The 18283-nt window shown below is 40.6% G+C and overlaps 1 protein-coding gene across 1 annotated transcript; it reads left to right on the forward strand.

Moving 5' to 3' along the window:
* Window positions 1-3518: 3518 nt before the first annotated feature.
* On the forward strand, window positions 3519-18283 carry fndc5b (fibronectin type III domain containing 5b). Its single transcript, XM_026300411.1, has 6 exons — window positions 3519-3630; window positions 6885-7003; window positions 7993-8191; window positions 12867-12956; window positions 14769-14962; window positions 15453-18283. Exons 1-5 carry the CDS (start codon window positions 3555-3557, stop codon window positions 14936-14938), a joined length of 654 nt encoding a protein of 217 aa, XP_026156196.1. The 5' UTR covers window positions 3519-3554; the 3' UTR covers window positions 14939-14962; window positions 15453-18283.

Genomic DNA, 18283 nt, shown 5'->3' on the forward strand with positions numbered 1-18283 from the left:
TCCAAACTCTCAACACTCAATGGAAAACAATCCAGGTGTAATAACTAGTCACTGTAGACGCATCTTGAGCGCTGCAACCTCACTAGAATTTTAATTTTTAGTGTAATGAAGTGACTTGTCACTCAAATTTAAAATTGACGTATCTTGTCTTTTTCTTTAATCTTGTAGTCAATATATTATTATTATTATTATTATTATCATTATTATTTATTCATCCATCCATTTTCTATACCCGTTTATTCCTAAACAGGGTCACAGGGATCTGCTGGAGCCTATCCCAGCTCTCTCTGGGTGAAAGGCAGGGGTCCACCCTGGACAGGTCACCAGTCCGTCACAGGGCCACATAGAGACAAACAACCTCACACACTCACACTCACTCCTATGGGCAATTTAGAGTCACCAGTCAACCTGACATACATGTTTTTGGACTGTGGGAGGAAACCAGAGCACCTGGAGAAAACCCACACAGGCACAGGGAGAACATGCAAACTCCACACAGGAAGGCTCCTGATGGGTTGCAAACCAGGAACCTTCTTGATGTGAGGCAACAGTGCTAACCACCAATTCACCATGCTGCCCCTTTTTGTTATTATCATTATTATTATTATTATCATCATCATAGTAGCAGTAATGGTGGTAGCCTATTTTCATTTAATAATTAAAGTCAACTTGACTAGTGATAATTTAGCAGCAGGATAAGTTCACAGACTCCCTGCCTCAAACCCGACTTTCAGTCTTGCCATGGTGCCAAAAAAGACATCATTACGTCTCTCAACGATGCACATAGTGCATGGCAACCATCCTCCTGCTTGTCTACCAACATAGCTCTACAAATCAGCAGGTGTTCTGTGAATTTGTGCTACCTATCAGGATGTGCTACTAAGCTGTTCTGCGCATGCCCAGACCCATAAATTAGGGACATGCATATAAATCTGTGCAAACCTTTCTGTCGAGCAGTGTAAGTTTTGCACTCATTGTTTTAAAAAGATTTAATACTTCTTTAAGCTCAAATTGTTCTGGTACTGTTGATTATGTAAAGTCACCTCACAGTGTACATGGAGTGGGAAGTGGTGTAATGTAGAGTGATTCTGTCCTGGGAGTATGACGGGGGGATAAGGGTGTATTGAACTATGCTACCCCTGATTAATGTTAATAATAAGAGGATCAAAACATGCTCCCTGTACTCTGAGGGTGTACATAGAGTACAGTACCCTGTTTGTAATAAAATAGACAAATGAATATGTCATCACACTGTGTGAGCTTTTCCTTTATGGGAAATGGAAATCTATTAAGTAGCATTTTTGACAAGGCAGCAAAGATCAACAGAACAGGTCAACAGTCAAAAACAAATAAAGAGACACACATGACATACTCAGCATTGGCAGTTGATAAAATGACAAACAGTGTTGGACGAACATCATGTGATGCCTCTGAGATTAAAAATGCTCTATTTGTGGTTAGGGTCTAATAAAGTCGCTGCTGTGCACCAGAGCCACAGTGTAGGAATAATGTAGTGTTTTAGTTAGGGTGAGTTCATGACGAGGTCAAACAACAATCTTCTTCATCTATCCTGCAGTTCATAAAGTATTCCTCTCACTTCCTAACACCTACATCAAATCTACATACACTTTCTTATCATTACACCAAATACATTAACCTCTAAAGGAAGATCTTAAAAATATATCAATTTTTCTGCATCATAGCCCATGAAAATTACAACTGGGCCAAACAGTAGGTGGTGAAAAGGCAAAGTCATTTTTGCATCCTGGAACTGCTGAAATCAGAGGTCTTAGGAGGAGATTTTGCTCATCTGAATCTAAGTTGAGTGATAAAACTGTCTGTGGCCGAGCAGAGATATGACTGTTGTCATCTAAAATCGTTCTTGTAACCTTCAGCCAAACTCAGGAAAGAGCAAAGAGAAGGGGAGAAAGTCAGTGGCATTTCTGCCTCTTCTCATTGAGATGAAAGTGACATTAAGAGGCTTCTGTGAAGAATGTTAATCATGTATCGATCTGTCTGATCTATGTCAGCTCTTGTCCCTCATTCCCCATATATGTGCACAATGAACATCACTGAGCCACACTGCAGGGGGGACCAGTGGCTCTATTTTATTTTTAATTAGGTGCCCATGTACTGTAGGACCCCTGTTCCCTCTTTATTGGCTGTATGGCTACAGTGTCTGGTTCCTTTTAATAGACCATACAGGACCGACATCTCCCTATCTGTACCAAGTATATAACTCCTGTTTCATTGTATCAACCAGATATGGGACTCATAGGTCCTTCTGCTCCAAATATGACCCCTGTATCATAGTTACAGAACACACTCAGGACTCGTTCCCTGTTTATATTGGGTTATACACCCTTTCTTCTATTTTATAGACAAGATATACAACACTGACTCATGCATGAATCAGACTTTCTGCTTCTGTTCCAGACTCTGTAAAATTCTTCATGGAATTTATTTGGCCAAAGTCTGACTTAGTAAAATTTCCCCAGAGACTAAGTCTATGACCATCCAACCTAGTGCTTTGATCCATTATTACACAGTTTCTAGTTTGAGATTATAATGATCAAATACACAGTCTTATACAAATCCTTCTTTCTATAACTAACTCTACTAAGTAAACATAAATATTCTTTCCAGTACTGTAGTATTTGTGTCTGTACTGACCAGATGACTCGTAGTACTGAAAAGGAAGACTAAAGATGCCTCTGTATCTTTGTCCTCTCCATTTACATGCATCAGGCTGTCAAACCAGCAGGAACACCTCAAACTATAATGCAGAGTGACACCACCTTTAACTACAACCTCACTAATAAACATATATATATATATATATATATATATATTTATATATATATTTCTAACAACTTTACCAAAAAACTGCAACATTATGAGCATCAGACAGATAGAAGTCATGGCTGATGTTCCATTCAGCTGTGCTCTTGTCTCTACATGGATGTGTCTACACGTGTCCTTCACAAAATGCCCACATGTGCATGTGTCAGTTAATTGAGTGATCAGAATGATGTGAGCAGCAAAGTGCACCAGTGCTGGTGTGTACCTACTGTATATAGGGATGTTCCCAGTGCTCTATTTGGGCAACTGGACTGAGGTGGGGGGGTCATGCCATCACGTTGCACTCTGCAGCACTTGCGCACTCCTTTTACGCTCCGCTCACCTCGCAGCGTAGTAAAAGCCTCTCCACACCGACAGCCCGACTGTCTCTGCAGCTGGTCTGAGGGACGGTGGAGGGGGGTACCCGCTGAAGCTCCGCCGGCAACCGAGACGCCGAACACCCCCCACGCACCCCCCTCCTCCTCCTCCTCCTCCTCCTCGTCCTCCGCTCCCCCCCTCCCTCCCCTCGCTCCTTCCTCCGGCTGGCTGTTGTGGCGCTTCTGCTGCTGCAGCGTCCAAGTTCAGGTGATCTCTGTCTCCTGTACAACAAGTCTCCTTTCCGGCACAGACCGTGAAGCTTGCACCCTCCCGTTAAATGGGATCTTATAAATGGGCCGCGCAGGATGTGAAGGCTCAGTAGAAGAAGCAGGAGGATGGATAAACCAGGCTTATCTGCGGCGGTGCTGCTGCTCCTGCTGGGCTTCCTCTCGGCGTCCTCAGTTACCGCCGGTGAGTTTTTAACCACAGGTTGATGAGAGATGATCACGATGGTGTTTTAGCTGACCAAATGGCACACGCTGCTGTGGGCTTTGATCAGACCCAGCTGTGCTCCACACCGCGGCTGCCTGATATGTTGCATGTGGTACATTATGAACGGATACCTTTGGAAAACACCTGGCACGGCACATGGATGTGTTTGCGTGTGTCCGTCTGTGCGTGCACCAGTTGGGTAGAAACAATAAGCTTTGTAATGGGGGAAAAATGGCTGACACAAGTTAATCTGCTGCTGTAGCACGACAAAGGCTAATGTGCTTTAGAAGCCAAGTTTGGAGAATCTTTCTAGAATCGAGGGCTTTTTTTTTTTTTTGCAACAGGATGGGTCAGTGTTGCACTGTGGGCTTGGTTCAAGAAAGTTCTTGATTTCTAAGAGAAGTGCACTGGGAAAATGTGCATCTAATTTAAGAACATGTGATCATGAGAAATCAGATTCATTTTTCTTTTGCTGGTTCCAGTGATTTAAAGATTTAAAGTAGTGAAGAATTGTTGTCTTCCACAATTTTCTTTGAATTGGATTCTCAACTAACCAAGAAAACACTGTAGAATAATCAAGGATGAAAATAATCCTTAAAAATAAACCTTAAAGGGCCTGGAAACTTCAGCTTTAGCAGCTACAGTACGAGTTATTCCTGTTTGTACACAACATAGCTCTGTTCATTATAAATCATCCATGCTGATACAGAGTAGTGCCATATCTGTCTTTCATAGTAAAGCATGGTTTTTTAAATCAGCACCAGCTTATTGTCAGGTAGAACATTTATTCCAAGACTTTGGTAACATGGTGTCTTGACAATAAGATGAGAGATGATACATAGTCCTTTTAAAAAAAAAAACCCACATCTTGGCAATATGATCATGTGGGATTTATCTCAGCCTCCAGAGATTTGATATTCAGCTTCCTGAGGCTGGAGGTGAATGTAGTCTTAAGAGGGAGTCTTGGGCTTCTGGTGCCAACTTTGGTGGTTTTGGCAGCAAACGGTTTGAGAATGGATGGGAAACCCTCACTGCTATTGTCTTGTTTGGTGTGAGTGTGTGTGTGTGTGTGTGTGTGTGTGTGTGTGTGTGTGTGTGTGTGTGTGTGTGTGCTGGAAGACACACAGCGGGACAACGGTTAGTCAAACAGCCAGTCATAGCAATGTATCAGACATGTACTTGGAACACACACCACACATCTACCCTGCATCTCCAAACACACACACACACACACACACACACACACACACAGTCTTTGGAGGCCACTGAGTGAATGTGTTGCCCACTGAAAAGACGAATGTCACCAACACTGTAACAGTCCAGTTTTCTCTGCTGTATTCTGATGATTGTGTTAGCATTGAACCGACAAGGAGACAGACAGAGAGAGAAAAACAGACTACATTCTCCTTCCTCTAATACTATTATCTGACTCTCTGAACAAGTCTCAGGGTGGACGTGCAATATTTGCAAAGGTGTTGGACAATTTAATTTGCAAAAAGTGAGAGACTGCATTTTGTGCTGGTAATCTGGTGGGTAAACAGAAAGAAAGAAAGAAAGAAAGAAAGAAAGAGCACTTTAGTGTAATCAAATGACACAGACATGCACACACTTTTAAACACAGTAGGGAATCTTACAGCTGGAGATGAGAGTGTACAGCAGAGCAATACTAAAGCCACTTTGTTAATTTTAAAACAAGCAAATGCTCCTCTTACAAATAAAAAGCAGCATTGATAAGCAACCAAGTGGCACCTTGTTAAACTCAGCACACTCAGGCATTTTGCAGCTCCAGCCTTACCTGGTCTCATGTGACCAGTTTCCTGCTTTTTTACAGGCTATTAAAGTAACATTTCCACAATAACACACCTAAAGTCTCCGTATACGTCCTTCTTGGAGTCTGGGCGTTTGTTGAAATCCATTTCACTTTTTTTGCTCTGGTTTGGTCTTCACCAATCCTTCAACAGCCGCTGGACTCTTTAGCTGCTAAATGCTTGGCTGTGTTCATCAGCTGGTCAGAATGGGTTTGATGATGGCGCAGGATAACTGGCTATTCTGCTACGGCCAGAAATGCTGCTGCCAGGGCTGTGAGAGTGAATCAGATGGGCTGAGGGGAACTGCAGAGTCAGGTGATGATTCACTGTGGGTTTATTCCTTTGAGTGACAGTTTCATAATAATTGGTCATGATCCATTGCTAATGTGAAAATATTGATTATAGCTGAACAAGTTCATTAAACAGCATTTACAAAAAAAAAGACTCTTGTGTAAACTCAATTGTACATTTCAGTGCTTTTCCTGTGCAAACCTGTCATGTGTGTGTTCTAGGACAGTGTCAAGGTCTGACTTTGACGTTGCTTTTACAAGGCAGGCTCATGGGAAATACATCCCTCACTTTGCTTATAGAAGACCTTGTTTTGGTCTTAGCTCACACACAGACACGCAGTCTTCCTCTCCAAATCACACACAACACTTACCTTTCTAAAGACACTCTGTGATACCCTGGTCCCAAACCTTAACCTTGACCATCACAATTGCCTAACCCAAGCCTTATCCTAACACTAACCTACTTCTAATCTGAGTGTGAAAAACCAAGTCTGAACCCACAAACAGCCCTGAGGCAGTGTGAGAAAGCAAGGACCAACCAAAATGCCCTCACTCTCCTAGTATGCAACTCTAATTGGTCGTCACCTGATGCCATACAATTAAACTGACACTCCCAATGTGTTTCTTCTCTCTTTACTCCTTTTACAAACATCATAGCCAGTCTCTTGAGCCACAAAACATTTCATTCTGGGATGTGAATTTTTAAAGCTGAAAACTTGGCATGAGTTGTCAGTATGAGAGTATGACAGAGATTCATGACATCCTCATGAGGGTGATAATATGTGTGCGTGGGAGAACGATGGGATGTGTGAGATCGGAAAATGCGTGTGAGAGTGTGTGAGAAAAACACCAAGATGAAAACAGATAAAGAGCTCCTTTTCATGGGATACATTACGATACCTGTGTGTGGCTGATTAGGCCTGGAATTACTGAAAAAAAAGATGGAGTAATTTGTGTGAAAAGAAGAGAAGATCTTATAGAAGGCTGGCGAGAGAGCAAGAGAACACAGAGTTCAAAGAAATTGTGTAAAGATGTGTGAACGTCTATTACATGTATTGCAAGGCATAAAGACAATATTCAAGATCTGTCTCTTCTCATTTGTTTCTTGTGGCCATGCTGAATGTGCATGTGTCAGATCCCCTGCTGTCAGCTCCGCTTAATGTGACCATCAGAGAGCTTGAGGTCAACTCCGCCGTGGTCACGTGGGAAATCTTGGAGGGGGACCCTGTCATTGGATTCGCCATCACCCAACAGGTACTTCCGTGTGTGATGTTTTATTCGTGAATGTCCGTGGAAAGAAAGTGATGATATTGGGTGAAAGACATGAGGCTTGTGAGGTGAATGGGGCATGTTCAAACACAATGAGACAGAACCTGCTAGTCTGCCATACTTCTAATGGTGCCATTTTGCCAGCATATAAAAACTGTATCCAGCAAATTCAGCAAATGCAAATTTTCTGTCAATTTTTTTGGCCAAATAATTGAAGACAAATATCTAAGATGCTTTTCAAATGTACATTTTATCTACATGTAGTTTGAATAGGTTTAACTTCCCTTCCTTAATTGCCTGGTAAATAAAAGTGCCCCAAAGGAGTCTTGCTCTTGAGCAGGAACCAATTGACCCGAGCAAGCAGTCCTAGCTGGATAATAATGTACATTTCAAGCAGAGAGTACACGGTTAGAGAGGCACTGTGTTTCTTTAAGCTTAATTACATTTTAGACAAAACCCCTGGAGTCTGTAATTCAACTTTTTCTTGACCGTTAACCAAGGAGGGAGAGTATGCAGCCCTAACCTAAGGACCAGCTGAATTCTCAAGAGAGGGATCATCAGCAGGAAAATTTGACTTTGGCACCAGAAAACTGCATTTGATAATTCTTCCATTCAATCTGTTTTCACTAAGCAGTAGAAAGCAAATATTTGGTTGCTGGGTGCTGATATTATGTTGTGCCAATATTAACCTGAAATGTCAACATTTTTAAATAAAAGACATTACACATAGTAAGTAGCCCTCCTAGAATTGTGTGCTTGGAGAAAACAAATTTAGAATCAAAACTCACTATAATCTGAGGTTAAAAATATCAAATGAATACATCAGTTTAACCCTGATCTGACTCATCTGCCGAGGTGGTGGCAAAAAAAACAAAAAAAAAAAACAAAAAAAAGAGAAAATTTCCCTTCACAGTACATGAAGCCTCTTGGCTCTGATTTTTCCTCCTCTGCTCTTGTTTCTCACTCATCTGCAGAAAAAGGACGTACGTATGCTGAGGTTCATCCAGGAGGTGAACACCACCACGCGCTCCTGTGCGTTGTGGGACCTAGATGAGGACACCGAGTACATCGTTCATGTTCAGAGCATTAGCATGGGAGGCAGCAGCCCCCCCAGTCAGCCTGTTCTCTTCAGAACACCCAAAGAGTCAGAGAAGATGGCATCCAAGAGCCCAGGTAAGGGTTGAGAAGAAGACCTACTTTTTCTGTTTTCTTTTTCTTATTTTGGTGGAGACGACTGATTAACAAAAGTGAGGAAAACTAAAAAAACAATTATGCTCCACTGAACATCATCAGCAAAAGGGAAAAACAAGGATTTTACATATGCACTGTACAGTTTGTGTTTTTACATCTGCACAGCTTACGCCACAAACACATACATATACAGGAAAATAAATAGATACAATAAATGCATGAGCACCCAGACCTTAGTATAAAAGCACACTAAAACAAGAGCACTCATGCATGAACACAAGAGTGCTCAGAGAGTAAACAAACATTCTGCTTTTCTGTTTTCCCTTGCTGACTCACACAAATCTGTATTCATAAATTCATGTGCGTCCCCATATGTGGATACAGTCATATACTGAGTTTACGTAACTGCAGTTGTAACTGGAGACAGTTCGATTAGATTAAATAACACTTTATTGATTTCAGGAATTTCAGGTATTACAGCAGTAAACAAAAATGATATTAAAAATAGTAAAATAGAGATATAACACGGTGACAACATAATAACATAGTGTTTATGTTTTCACGCTTCATCAGGACAAAGAAATTGTTATTTGACGGTTTAATACAAATAAAACAAAAATTGTCATCTCTGTGTGAATCCCTCGCCACCCCCCAGACAATGTATTGTTCTTATTCTCAAATGTAGAGAGACTTTTATCTGGAGCGGCTTGCAGTGCTTCCAATTTTATCATGTCCGACCCAGTTACATCGCCAGCAGCAGCTGCTTCAGAGGGGCATAGCAAATGCTAAATGCTCATCAGCAGCAAGGTGATAAGAGAGGAAACAGGGAACATTAGGAAACAGTACTCACTAGAAACCCTCCTTGGGGGAACTTGTTGTGGTGCCTTTGAGGGGAGAGAGTGTCACATACACTGCTAAACATGCCCATTTTAAGAAGCTATTTAATATTGTATGCAGTATTACAGCACTATTTCAGGTATGTTGTCACTAGTAAATTGCTGTATTTTCTCCAAAGCCTGCCTGATTTACCGCTTCAAATAGGTCCTAGAAGAAAGTTTTAGCATAACTTCAGCTTTGTTTGTAGCTATGACAAGATTTTATAGCTAGATTATTAGGTTAGCTGCATGAGTTGGCTGTGTCCAGCTTACTACATCCATTTAGATAACATATACATAGATGTACAGGAATAGCATTGTTATTGTATTTGAGTCTAGAGCTAATTAGTCCTGGTATTATGACCCTGAATAGGAAAAACTGGGTATATATGATGGATGGATGACAAGGAAAGCCAGAAGATAACCATCTTTGTCTGATTGCATTATTAAAATTATTTGTTTATGTTTTCATGATAAGGACTAAGTCACATGTTTGGCAAATGTTGGCTTGGTTAACAGGTTTGGCTGGAGTTCTTGATGAAGGCCTTTAAAGTCATGTACTGTTTATTGCAGGATCCATGAGTCATAGGCTTTCTTGTAATCAGTCCAGGATGTGCACAGGTTGGTCTGTCTGGTCTTGCAGTCTCAGGTGACTGCTTTGTCTACCAGAATCCGGTGCACAGCTCCTCTGGTGTTCCCACCAATTCCCTTCTGGCCCCATTCATGTATTGATCCATATACCTACTGTTCAACCTTTGGTTAACCATTCAGTGTGGGTCACATCCACTAGCAGCTGGTTCATTTGTTCAGCCTGATGTCCAGCTGATCAGATGACAATGACTTTTTCCTTATTGAAGGAAATAATAAAATATTGTAGCTGATGTCTTCAGTTGTGTTAAGACAGAGTCAGTATTAGGCAGGAATATTTGTTACTGTTAGCTGCATTTTGCAGTGTATGTGAAGCCATGTGACGAAGGGTTTAGCAGGACAATTTTTCTCGATGCTGAGGGGCTGACTCGTTTTGTTTGTTCTGAGTTTGAGTGAAGTTCCTTGTTTGCACATTCTGAGTGTGTGTGTGTGTTGGTGGAAGCCTTCATTAGTTGTTCTGATTAAATCACCCAGCCATTACTGCGCTCCTCCCCTTCTAAATGGGCATTAATCAGCCTGACACCATTTAGTATCTGCAGGCGCAATGTAACACAGCACGCAATCCGTTTCTGTCTGTCTGTCTGTCTGTCCATCTTTCTTTCTATCTGCCTCTCTCTGCCTGTAGCTCATATCCAATGATGACAAAAGTCCTGAAAGCACTGAAGCTTTATAATATAGCAAAGTATTTGGTGACTGGTGTAATGTTTTTATGTTGGTTATTATACTATATGGGGAGATGCAAAATTCGCAGTTTTGTAGCGTAGTGCTTAACAGCAGTGAAATATTACAGAGCATCTATATTGTCTGGACTGTTCTAAATTCAGATTTATCTCTGACAGTTCACTGAGTGCTGTGCATCTCTGCAGCAGCAGCTGGTTTCACGCTCACACAGTTACATTCACATACAGTGTGGAAGACTCCCAGTAAAATCTTCTGTTCTTCCCAGTACAGCTGCAGTAGTCTTAGTCTTCTAAACAAAAGCTGTAATTGATGAAAGACAGGTATAATTATTTAATGGAGTCTGGATTATGTTTTCTGCCTAAAACGAGAATAACAGTTGCATTTGCTGTACACTCATTTCGAATTCTAAGGATATGCAGATGTGAATTTTTTTTTTAAATTAAATGGAAAGGAAATTTTGAAATTAAAAACTAAAAATTTCATTAAACACTGATAAAGCTACCATGCAGAGGTTATGTGACTTTTAACACTGTAACTTGATTAACACATACATGTTGTATGAATACAGCTAAGTGTATTTCATAACGGTATGTTGATCATGTGCAAAGGGGTCAAAGGTCACAGGTTGAACCAAAAGCATAATAAGGGCAGCAAGGCTAGTGATATAAGGTAACCACAGCCAATATTACCCATCATACAAATGACAAACACTAGTATAGTTCTAGTATATTTCTCTTGTATGTCACTACTGTCAGCGCCACAAAAGGCATTTTTTTCTATTTTCAGGCATTTTGTAATTTAGTAAATCTAAATTGGCAGATTACTCAAAATTTAGAATAATCATTAGTGTATTAGGGTGGAATACATGTTCAATCACAGACCTCTGGTTTTCCGGTAACTGTGTGTCCACTGTTACATACTAAATGCTCTGGGGGTGAATAATGCACTTGAAACATGTAATCTGCTATTACCAGAGTATTAGAGTATAACCTCGCTGTCAAGCCTGAAGCCTCAGCTTCAGCTCAGAGGGATCACCATGGCAACCTGAGACCTGGCAGCAAGTTGGGCCAGAGAAGCTCCATCATCCCTGACTCGTTGAGACACTGAAAACAAAATTGTGCCCCGAAGAGACCAAACCTGTGGAAAACTCAACCCTTCCTAAAGTTCAGATCTACATCCAGCTGATCATACTTCAAAATAAAAGAAGTATGTAGTGTTGCTTCCTTTTAATATTTGATTGGTTTTGTTATGTCGATATTCAGGTGACAACTTCCTGTTGGGTGGTGTATGGGAGAGTCACCTGCACTGTGATAACATTTGCAATTTGATGCTTCATTATTGATTAATCATTTGAAAAGTTTGCATCAATGTGCCAGGTATTCATGAAAACATCATTTTGGCATCCTACTGAATAAATTTTATTTGCATTTTATTTACATCTAAATGGAAATAAAAAGCAGTACTGTCTTCTCTTATCACCACAACATGCTACTCTGTGTTTGCATTGCACTACATTATGTTTTATGCATTAGGATTTTATGTGCTCCATAACCTGCAGCAGTAAGCTGTACTGAAACAATGCTCCATGTACAGTATAATTTTAACACCTTCATACCAGTGTGTAGTCAACGCTTCCTGTGAGAATATATCTAAAAGCAAACACACACAAATCAGTGGAGAGACTGGAGTCTTTGGTTTGTTCAACCCTGTAGATATGATACAGTCCTACACCTGGGGAAGAACCGCCTGGTGTAAGAGGGAGTCAGATTGACCAGGGAAAGGAGTGTAGGACAAGAGGTGCTTTCAGACCAGAAGGAACTTTTTCAGATTTCTTATAGAACCTTTGGAGGAAGTTCTTGTTCCTCATGGAAATAAACTCACACAAATGGACTGATGCCAAAGTCCGGGCCGCTTCGTGACAGAGAAAATTCATACAGACCTGGAGAAATCAAAGTGTTGTTTGAATGCAGTGCAGAAGTGATGTCACATTTCTTTAACGTTCCTGCTGTCGGTGTGTAAGGTCCTCAGTGAGGTAGTTCCTAGAACTGAGCCTCTGGAACTGTTTGGTCCAAAAGCGCCTAAGGCGTGCTGATGAGAGGTTGTAGGGGACTGTGTTCAAACCTTTAACCCTGTGACTGATGTTGTGCTGCTGCTGCCAGCGTCTTGTCAGCAAAGAGAAGCACAGCGAGTGAATGGATAGAAATCCAGCTCTCTGTTTCTCTAGACCTCTGCTCTCACTTAGCTTTAATTACACTGACCAGAGAGGAGAATTTACACCAGGTGGCCCCTCTGCTCTCCTGTCGCTCTGTTTGATTTTTTTATCTTTCCCTGCAGAGTTTCAAAGTGATGGCAATTTCACATTTGCTCTGTGAGACAATGAATCACAGGGTCCTCAGTGGCACTTTGTTGACTGTGCGTGTGTGTCTCTGTGTATGTGTGTGTTCTCTCTCCAGACGAGGTGACGATGGAGGAGTTTGGTCAGGCTGCCCAGCTGAGGGCAGGAGAACTCATCATTATTGTAGTAGTGCTCATCATGTGGGCAGGTAATACTCCTCTTCAGCAATGCACATTTATCACTGCTGACCTTATAGGAAGCCACTGTCTTTGGGGCAAATAAGCTGTGTGACTGAGGTCCTGTCATTGTAAGAGACAAACACAGTGGTGCTGGTGTATTCTTTGACTCTGATGACTATTTAGTGCACTGTGGTGCTTTCGGAATGCTATAAATCTGCTTCTGGGCTGTTCCAGAAAAATCAAATCCCAGTAAAATCTAACAGGAGGAAAAAGCTGTTCTAATAACAGCATCAGACAGAACATCTTTAATCATAAAGCACTTAATTTCAGGGTTTAAGATAGAACTTTACCTCTGAGTTAATACAATTTAGGCATTTTGCTGAATGTTTTCATCTGTACCTTGTACTTTACCATGTAATTTGTCTTGCAGCTAGGTGGGAAATAGAACACACACGTAATTCCACATAAAATAAAATAATAAACAGAAAACATTGATTTATATTGTATTTGTGTGACTGCCCTTTTCCCCACTACAGCTGTGTCTCTAGAGAGTTTCCTTCTTGGTTTGTCATGACTAACTTAGAGTAACCTGTAAAAACCCAGTCTGACAGTAAAGTAAATTAATTCACATCTGATAGCTTTCACTTTTAGTTAGAAACTGTGGAGCTGCCTCACACAATATAATTAGAATATATCCATGTTAATCTAGTCTTGCTATCGGGATTATTTAGGTAGAAGCCCCTGGTCAGTCAGACTAGGAGAATTTACTGTTTAAACTCACATTCACATAATTTTTGGGCTGATGGACGTTAAAATATATGACAAGAAGCATTCTGTTAAAGTGGAAATGAAAAGACTGAATTCCAGGGAATCAGGGACCTGGGCAGATGCAGGGTCAACTCTTCATCAAAATACTGTATGTCCCAAATGCTATATATATATGACACATACAAGAAGCCCAGATCTCCCTTGCCAAATACTCTAGGACGAGAGGCTGAGAGAGACAGAGTGAGATTCAAAGGGAGTAGAAGATGGAATAGTGAGAGAGAAGAGTAAAAACATTGAGCAATTTGATCTCAAAAGAAAAAAAAACTTGAGGAGGATGGGGAAAGAAAAACTGAAAGTGTTTTTCAGCTGTTAATTGGCCCTGTGGGGCATTCGTGGGGATACCATAGTGAGACATCTTGCCCTTCAGTAGTGCAGTGATCAGATGAGGAGAGGCTGACATAAGGAGAACAGCTGAGACTGCAGCTCATCCTGACCAGATTCAACCCTCAATGCTTCTTCAACATTATGAATTATTCTCTTTCTCCTTTTTCAGGCATGTTCTCCATCTCTCTCTTCACATAAATAACTCCACTGCCATGTTTTTAATCTTTTACTGAATGCAGGCATCACATGGTTACAGTATCTCAGCATCTAGTTCACATCTCCGTCTGCATGTTTCAACATATTCATGTCTCTGATTCTCCAACTTAAACTCTTTCTGCTTTATTGACACATCAAAAGACAGATAAACAACTAGGATGCATTATCACTGCATCTACTTGTTTTTCAAAAAACTGTCTGGGTCTATCAATGTTTCAAAGTTTGCAGAGCTAGAAACATAAAAACAAAGAATATGCAGAATAAGCAGCAACAATAAATGAAAGGGCAATACAACAATTTTATAATAAATTCCAAACCAGATGTAGCACAATATAACATTACGCTGAGTGTTTACACCAGTGAAACGGGCTACTGCTCAACTAACTGAACCCAGTGTCTGAAAATGAGGAAAAGGGGATTTGTCAGCTGCTGTTATTCTAACAAATCATGTCCATCTCCAACCTGCCTTCCAGGTGTGATCGCTCTCTTCTGTCGCCAGTATGACATAATCAAAGACAATGAGCCCAACAACAACAAGGACAAAGCCAAAAACTCCTCAGAGTGCAGCACTCCCGAACACCCAACAGGGGGGGCTACTGCGCAGCAATGTCTAAGACCAGCCCTGCATGGCCTGCTGCAATAACCAACTCCTCGAACCTCAGGACAGGTGAGGACTAGAAAATGAATGAAAATGGTTTTTTTGTTCTGTGCTTTTTTAAAATTTCATTTTATTACGGTTTCCCAAAAATCTTTCTCGAGACGATCATTTCAGGTTTATCTTCCCCTTTAAGAGACAATCCTTTCTCTATTGAATACTCATCTGTTCTCTTCAAAATATTAATATTTTTATAGCTCACTGTACTTTTATGGATTTAAATTAGTTTGAGGGTGGTGGCATGTTTTGCAGTTAACCAGTTTCTGGAACTAGCAGACATCTAACGTTTCTATCAAAGCCACGAGGCATATTGTTTCTTTGTGGGGTTACATTTTCTGTTAGGAAAAGCACTGCTCAGGACTTGACTGAGGTCATTAAGATGCTAACATTTTCCCTATATGCAGCCTTAATGCTGATAAAGCAGTTGTGTGTATAATAAATGCTTATGTTTTCAGTCCTCACAATATCTGAACTGTTACTGTGCTAACTTTGTTTCTTTCAGATCCTGAGACCAACAGAAAGCCATTCTCAGACATCATCGTACTGAAGAACAGAAGAACCATTACAGAGACTCTATTTACGTGATTAAGCACTCTTCAAACACAACAAACACAAATAGAAACCTGCAGAATCGAAGGCGGCAGACAGTCACGCAGGAAAGACAAGAGGATATAACAACACTCACTTTTGTTGTGACCAAACTAGACTGTAGCCGACTTTGTGTGGACAGCTGATACAGACACAAGACCTACAATGGCTCAAAGCACCAGAGGGAATGTCATTCTTTCTCAAAAAGAGCTGCTTGATTCATACGGTACGTTGAGTCTGCATCAGTGGCACCAAATCCCGGAGCGGATCATCAAAATATCTGAGTGATTTGTTTTCAACGTCAGGTTTGTATCACTAGTCACAGATGGTAGAAATGTGGGCTGCCTCACAAGAATAGCTGGTCGTTGTGGCCCAGGTATTAGTGAGCACAAAACAAAACAAGCTAAGCTGTCTTTTCAAGCAAGGACTTTCTCTTTTTCTATCTGTCCATGTGTCTTTACCTTCTTTCTGTCTTTATTACAGCCCTGTGCTGCTCATCTCTCTTCCTGTCTTTCTTTGTTGGTGTCTCTCTAATAAGCACATTGCAGTTTGGTGCTTCTCCTGTTGTGATTGTTTGAGCCCTTGCAATCCCAATCTTGGGTATGGTATCATTTTGTTACTGGGTTGGAAATATTGCACATTGAGCCCTGTCCCCTGCTTTTTCCTCCAGCTGTGTCATCAGTTAAATGTCTTTCTGTCTCCTCTCTGCACTGGAACCTGACTGCCCATGTCATTTTGGGGATAAAACCTGACATGTATTTTACAGCACCCGTATTTTTCGTATACGAGTTGGATGACGCTGTTCGAATACAGCCATATTTCAGACAAAGTTCAAGGATGGCAAAGTCTCATTAAAGTGGTCTCTCTCTCCAAATCAAAAATTTACACCAACATCTAAGTTTGAAATCCAGATTTCACTGTCAAACTTTTTAAAAGAATGGTTGGCACAGTACTGTTTTCAGTTGATGTCGAGGCTTATTATTCAGCACTGCGTATTTAGCACCATATGTTCTCTGTGGTCTGCAAGACATGCAGGGAAGGAGGGAGACAGGCTATGCAGGGCGTCATTCCTAATGAAATATATACCAATGCAATGTAATAGTCTGACAGTATAATAAGCCCTTCAAAATATAATGCCCCAAATTCATGGTTAACCATAATGCACAATTCACAGACAATATATGCTTGTTAAGATGACAGTATATTGGATAGTTATGGGTAGATCTGAGTTTAAAGTAGCCAGTGTCCTTTCACTTCATAACTAATAAGTTTGATTGATAGAAAATGAATTTATGACATTTAATTAATAGATCCAGTTTCAGAATTGTCATATACATATACCTCTTATCCTGCAGTGCAAATCAAACCCTGAATACATTTGGGAATATTTGTTTTTGAAAATTTATAGAGGAAACGGTTAATCGTTTAAAGCTGAAAACAAATTATGCCACCTCTGAAAAAATATTTAATCTTTATCAACCATTTAAAATAATTAGGAAACTATATAGAAATAGAGTTAGGCTGCATTTTATTGAACAATAAGAGATAGCCTTGGTTGTCTTTTGTTATTTTATATTATGCTACCCCATGGATCGTATTCATGCAACTTTAGGTCCATTTTTAAAGAGACACTGCAAAAGTCCCATGTATTTTCTTCATAAACAATGCTGACACTGTTACTCACAATTGGAGCATCTCTAGGCCCAGCTGGGCACCAAACTGACCCAGCTGCATCATCAAAATATTAACAGCACTTTCAAAAGATCTGTAGATGTTTTAAGAGTGCGAACATACATAACATTTCAGAGTAGAAGTTAACTAGAACTCCCAAGGTGCTTTTCAGCCCTATAGACATTTACATTGATTATGACGAACATGGGCATTACAATCCCACATACAGTTACAGTGAGATACAAAGTCTGGCACAGTGCATACTCACTAGAGCATCTAATGTGTATTCATGTGGCTGTTACTAGTGCCCACCAACTGCACTCTTCTTGTTTGAGTAACATTTGCTTCAAACTGCAGTGTCCAGCTGTTTCCAGGAAATTATTCAGCAATAACACCGGGGGCTAGGGAACTGGGGAAGTACTGAGAGACAGAACCACACTTTTTTTGTTGTTGTTGTTGTTTTTTAATAGGATTTGTTGACACAAAGACTCATAATGAATACACACAGCCTACTCCTTAAAAGCAAAAACAAATGAATAGGAAAATCATTGTTTTTTTTTTTGCAGCCCTAGTTCTTAAACACACACATCCAGTCATTAAAGGGGAAATCTTAGCATCCACCTAACCTCCAACTTCAGTTACCAGCTATCTCCAGCCGCCCTCATCTGCCTTCATTATCCTCTTTAGGGCTTCCTGTTAGTCAGTATCCAGATAATTACAATTATATTGGACCCCAGCCCCTGGATACCAGCGCTCACAAGTTGAATTCACTAAAAAGTCAGACAGAAAAACTGTAGAGCTGAACTCAGCAGAGTTGCAGCCATATTAGAGATAATGAGTGAATGTCTGAATGCCTCACTGGTTGAGATGACTGCTAATCAGCACCACATACACACACATACACATGCCGGATTTAAATACTGACTTGCATATTTAAATACTGCCCTGTGCTGAGAGACAGCCATTACTTTCTCATCTCAAGCATCAATTCTGTGAGCACACCAAACCCTCACCCTGTCATCAATTTTTCACCCTTTCCCTTCTTTATCAGCTTTCTCCTCTGTCTCCAGCCAC

This window comes from Mastacembelus armatus, chromosome 11 (genome assembly GCF_900324485.2).
Source record: "Mastacembelus armatus chromosome 11, fMasArm1.2, whole genome shotgun sequence".
NCBI classification, from domain to species: domain Eukaryota; kingdom Metazoa; phylum Chordata; class Actinopteri; order Synbranchiformes; family Mastacembelidae; genus Mastacembelus; species Mastacembelus armatus.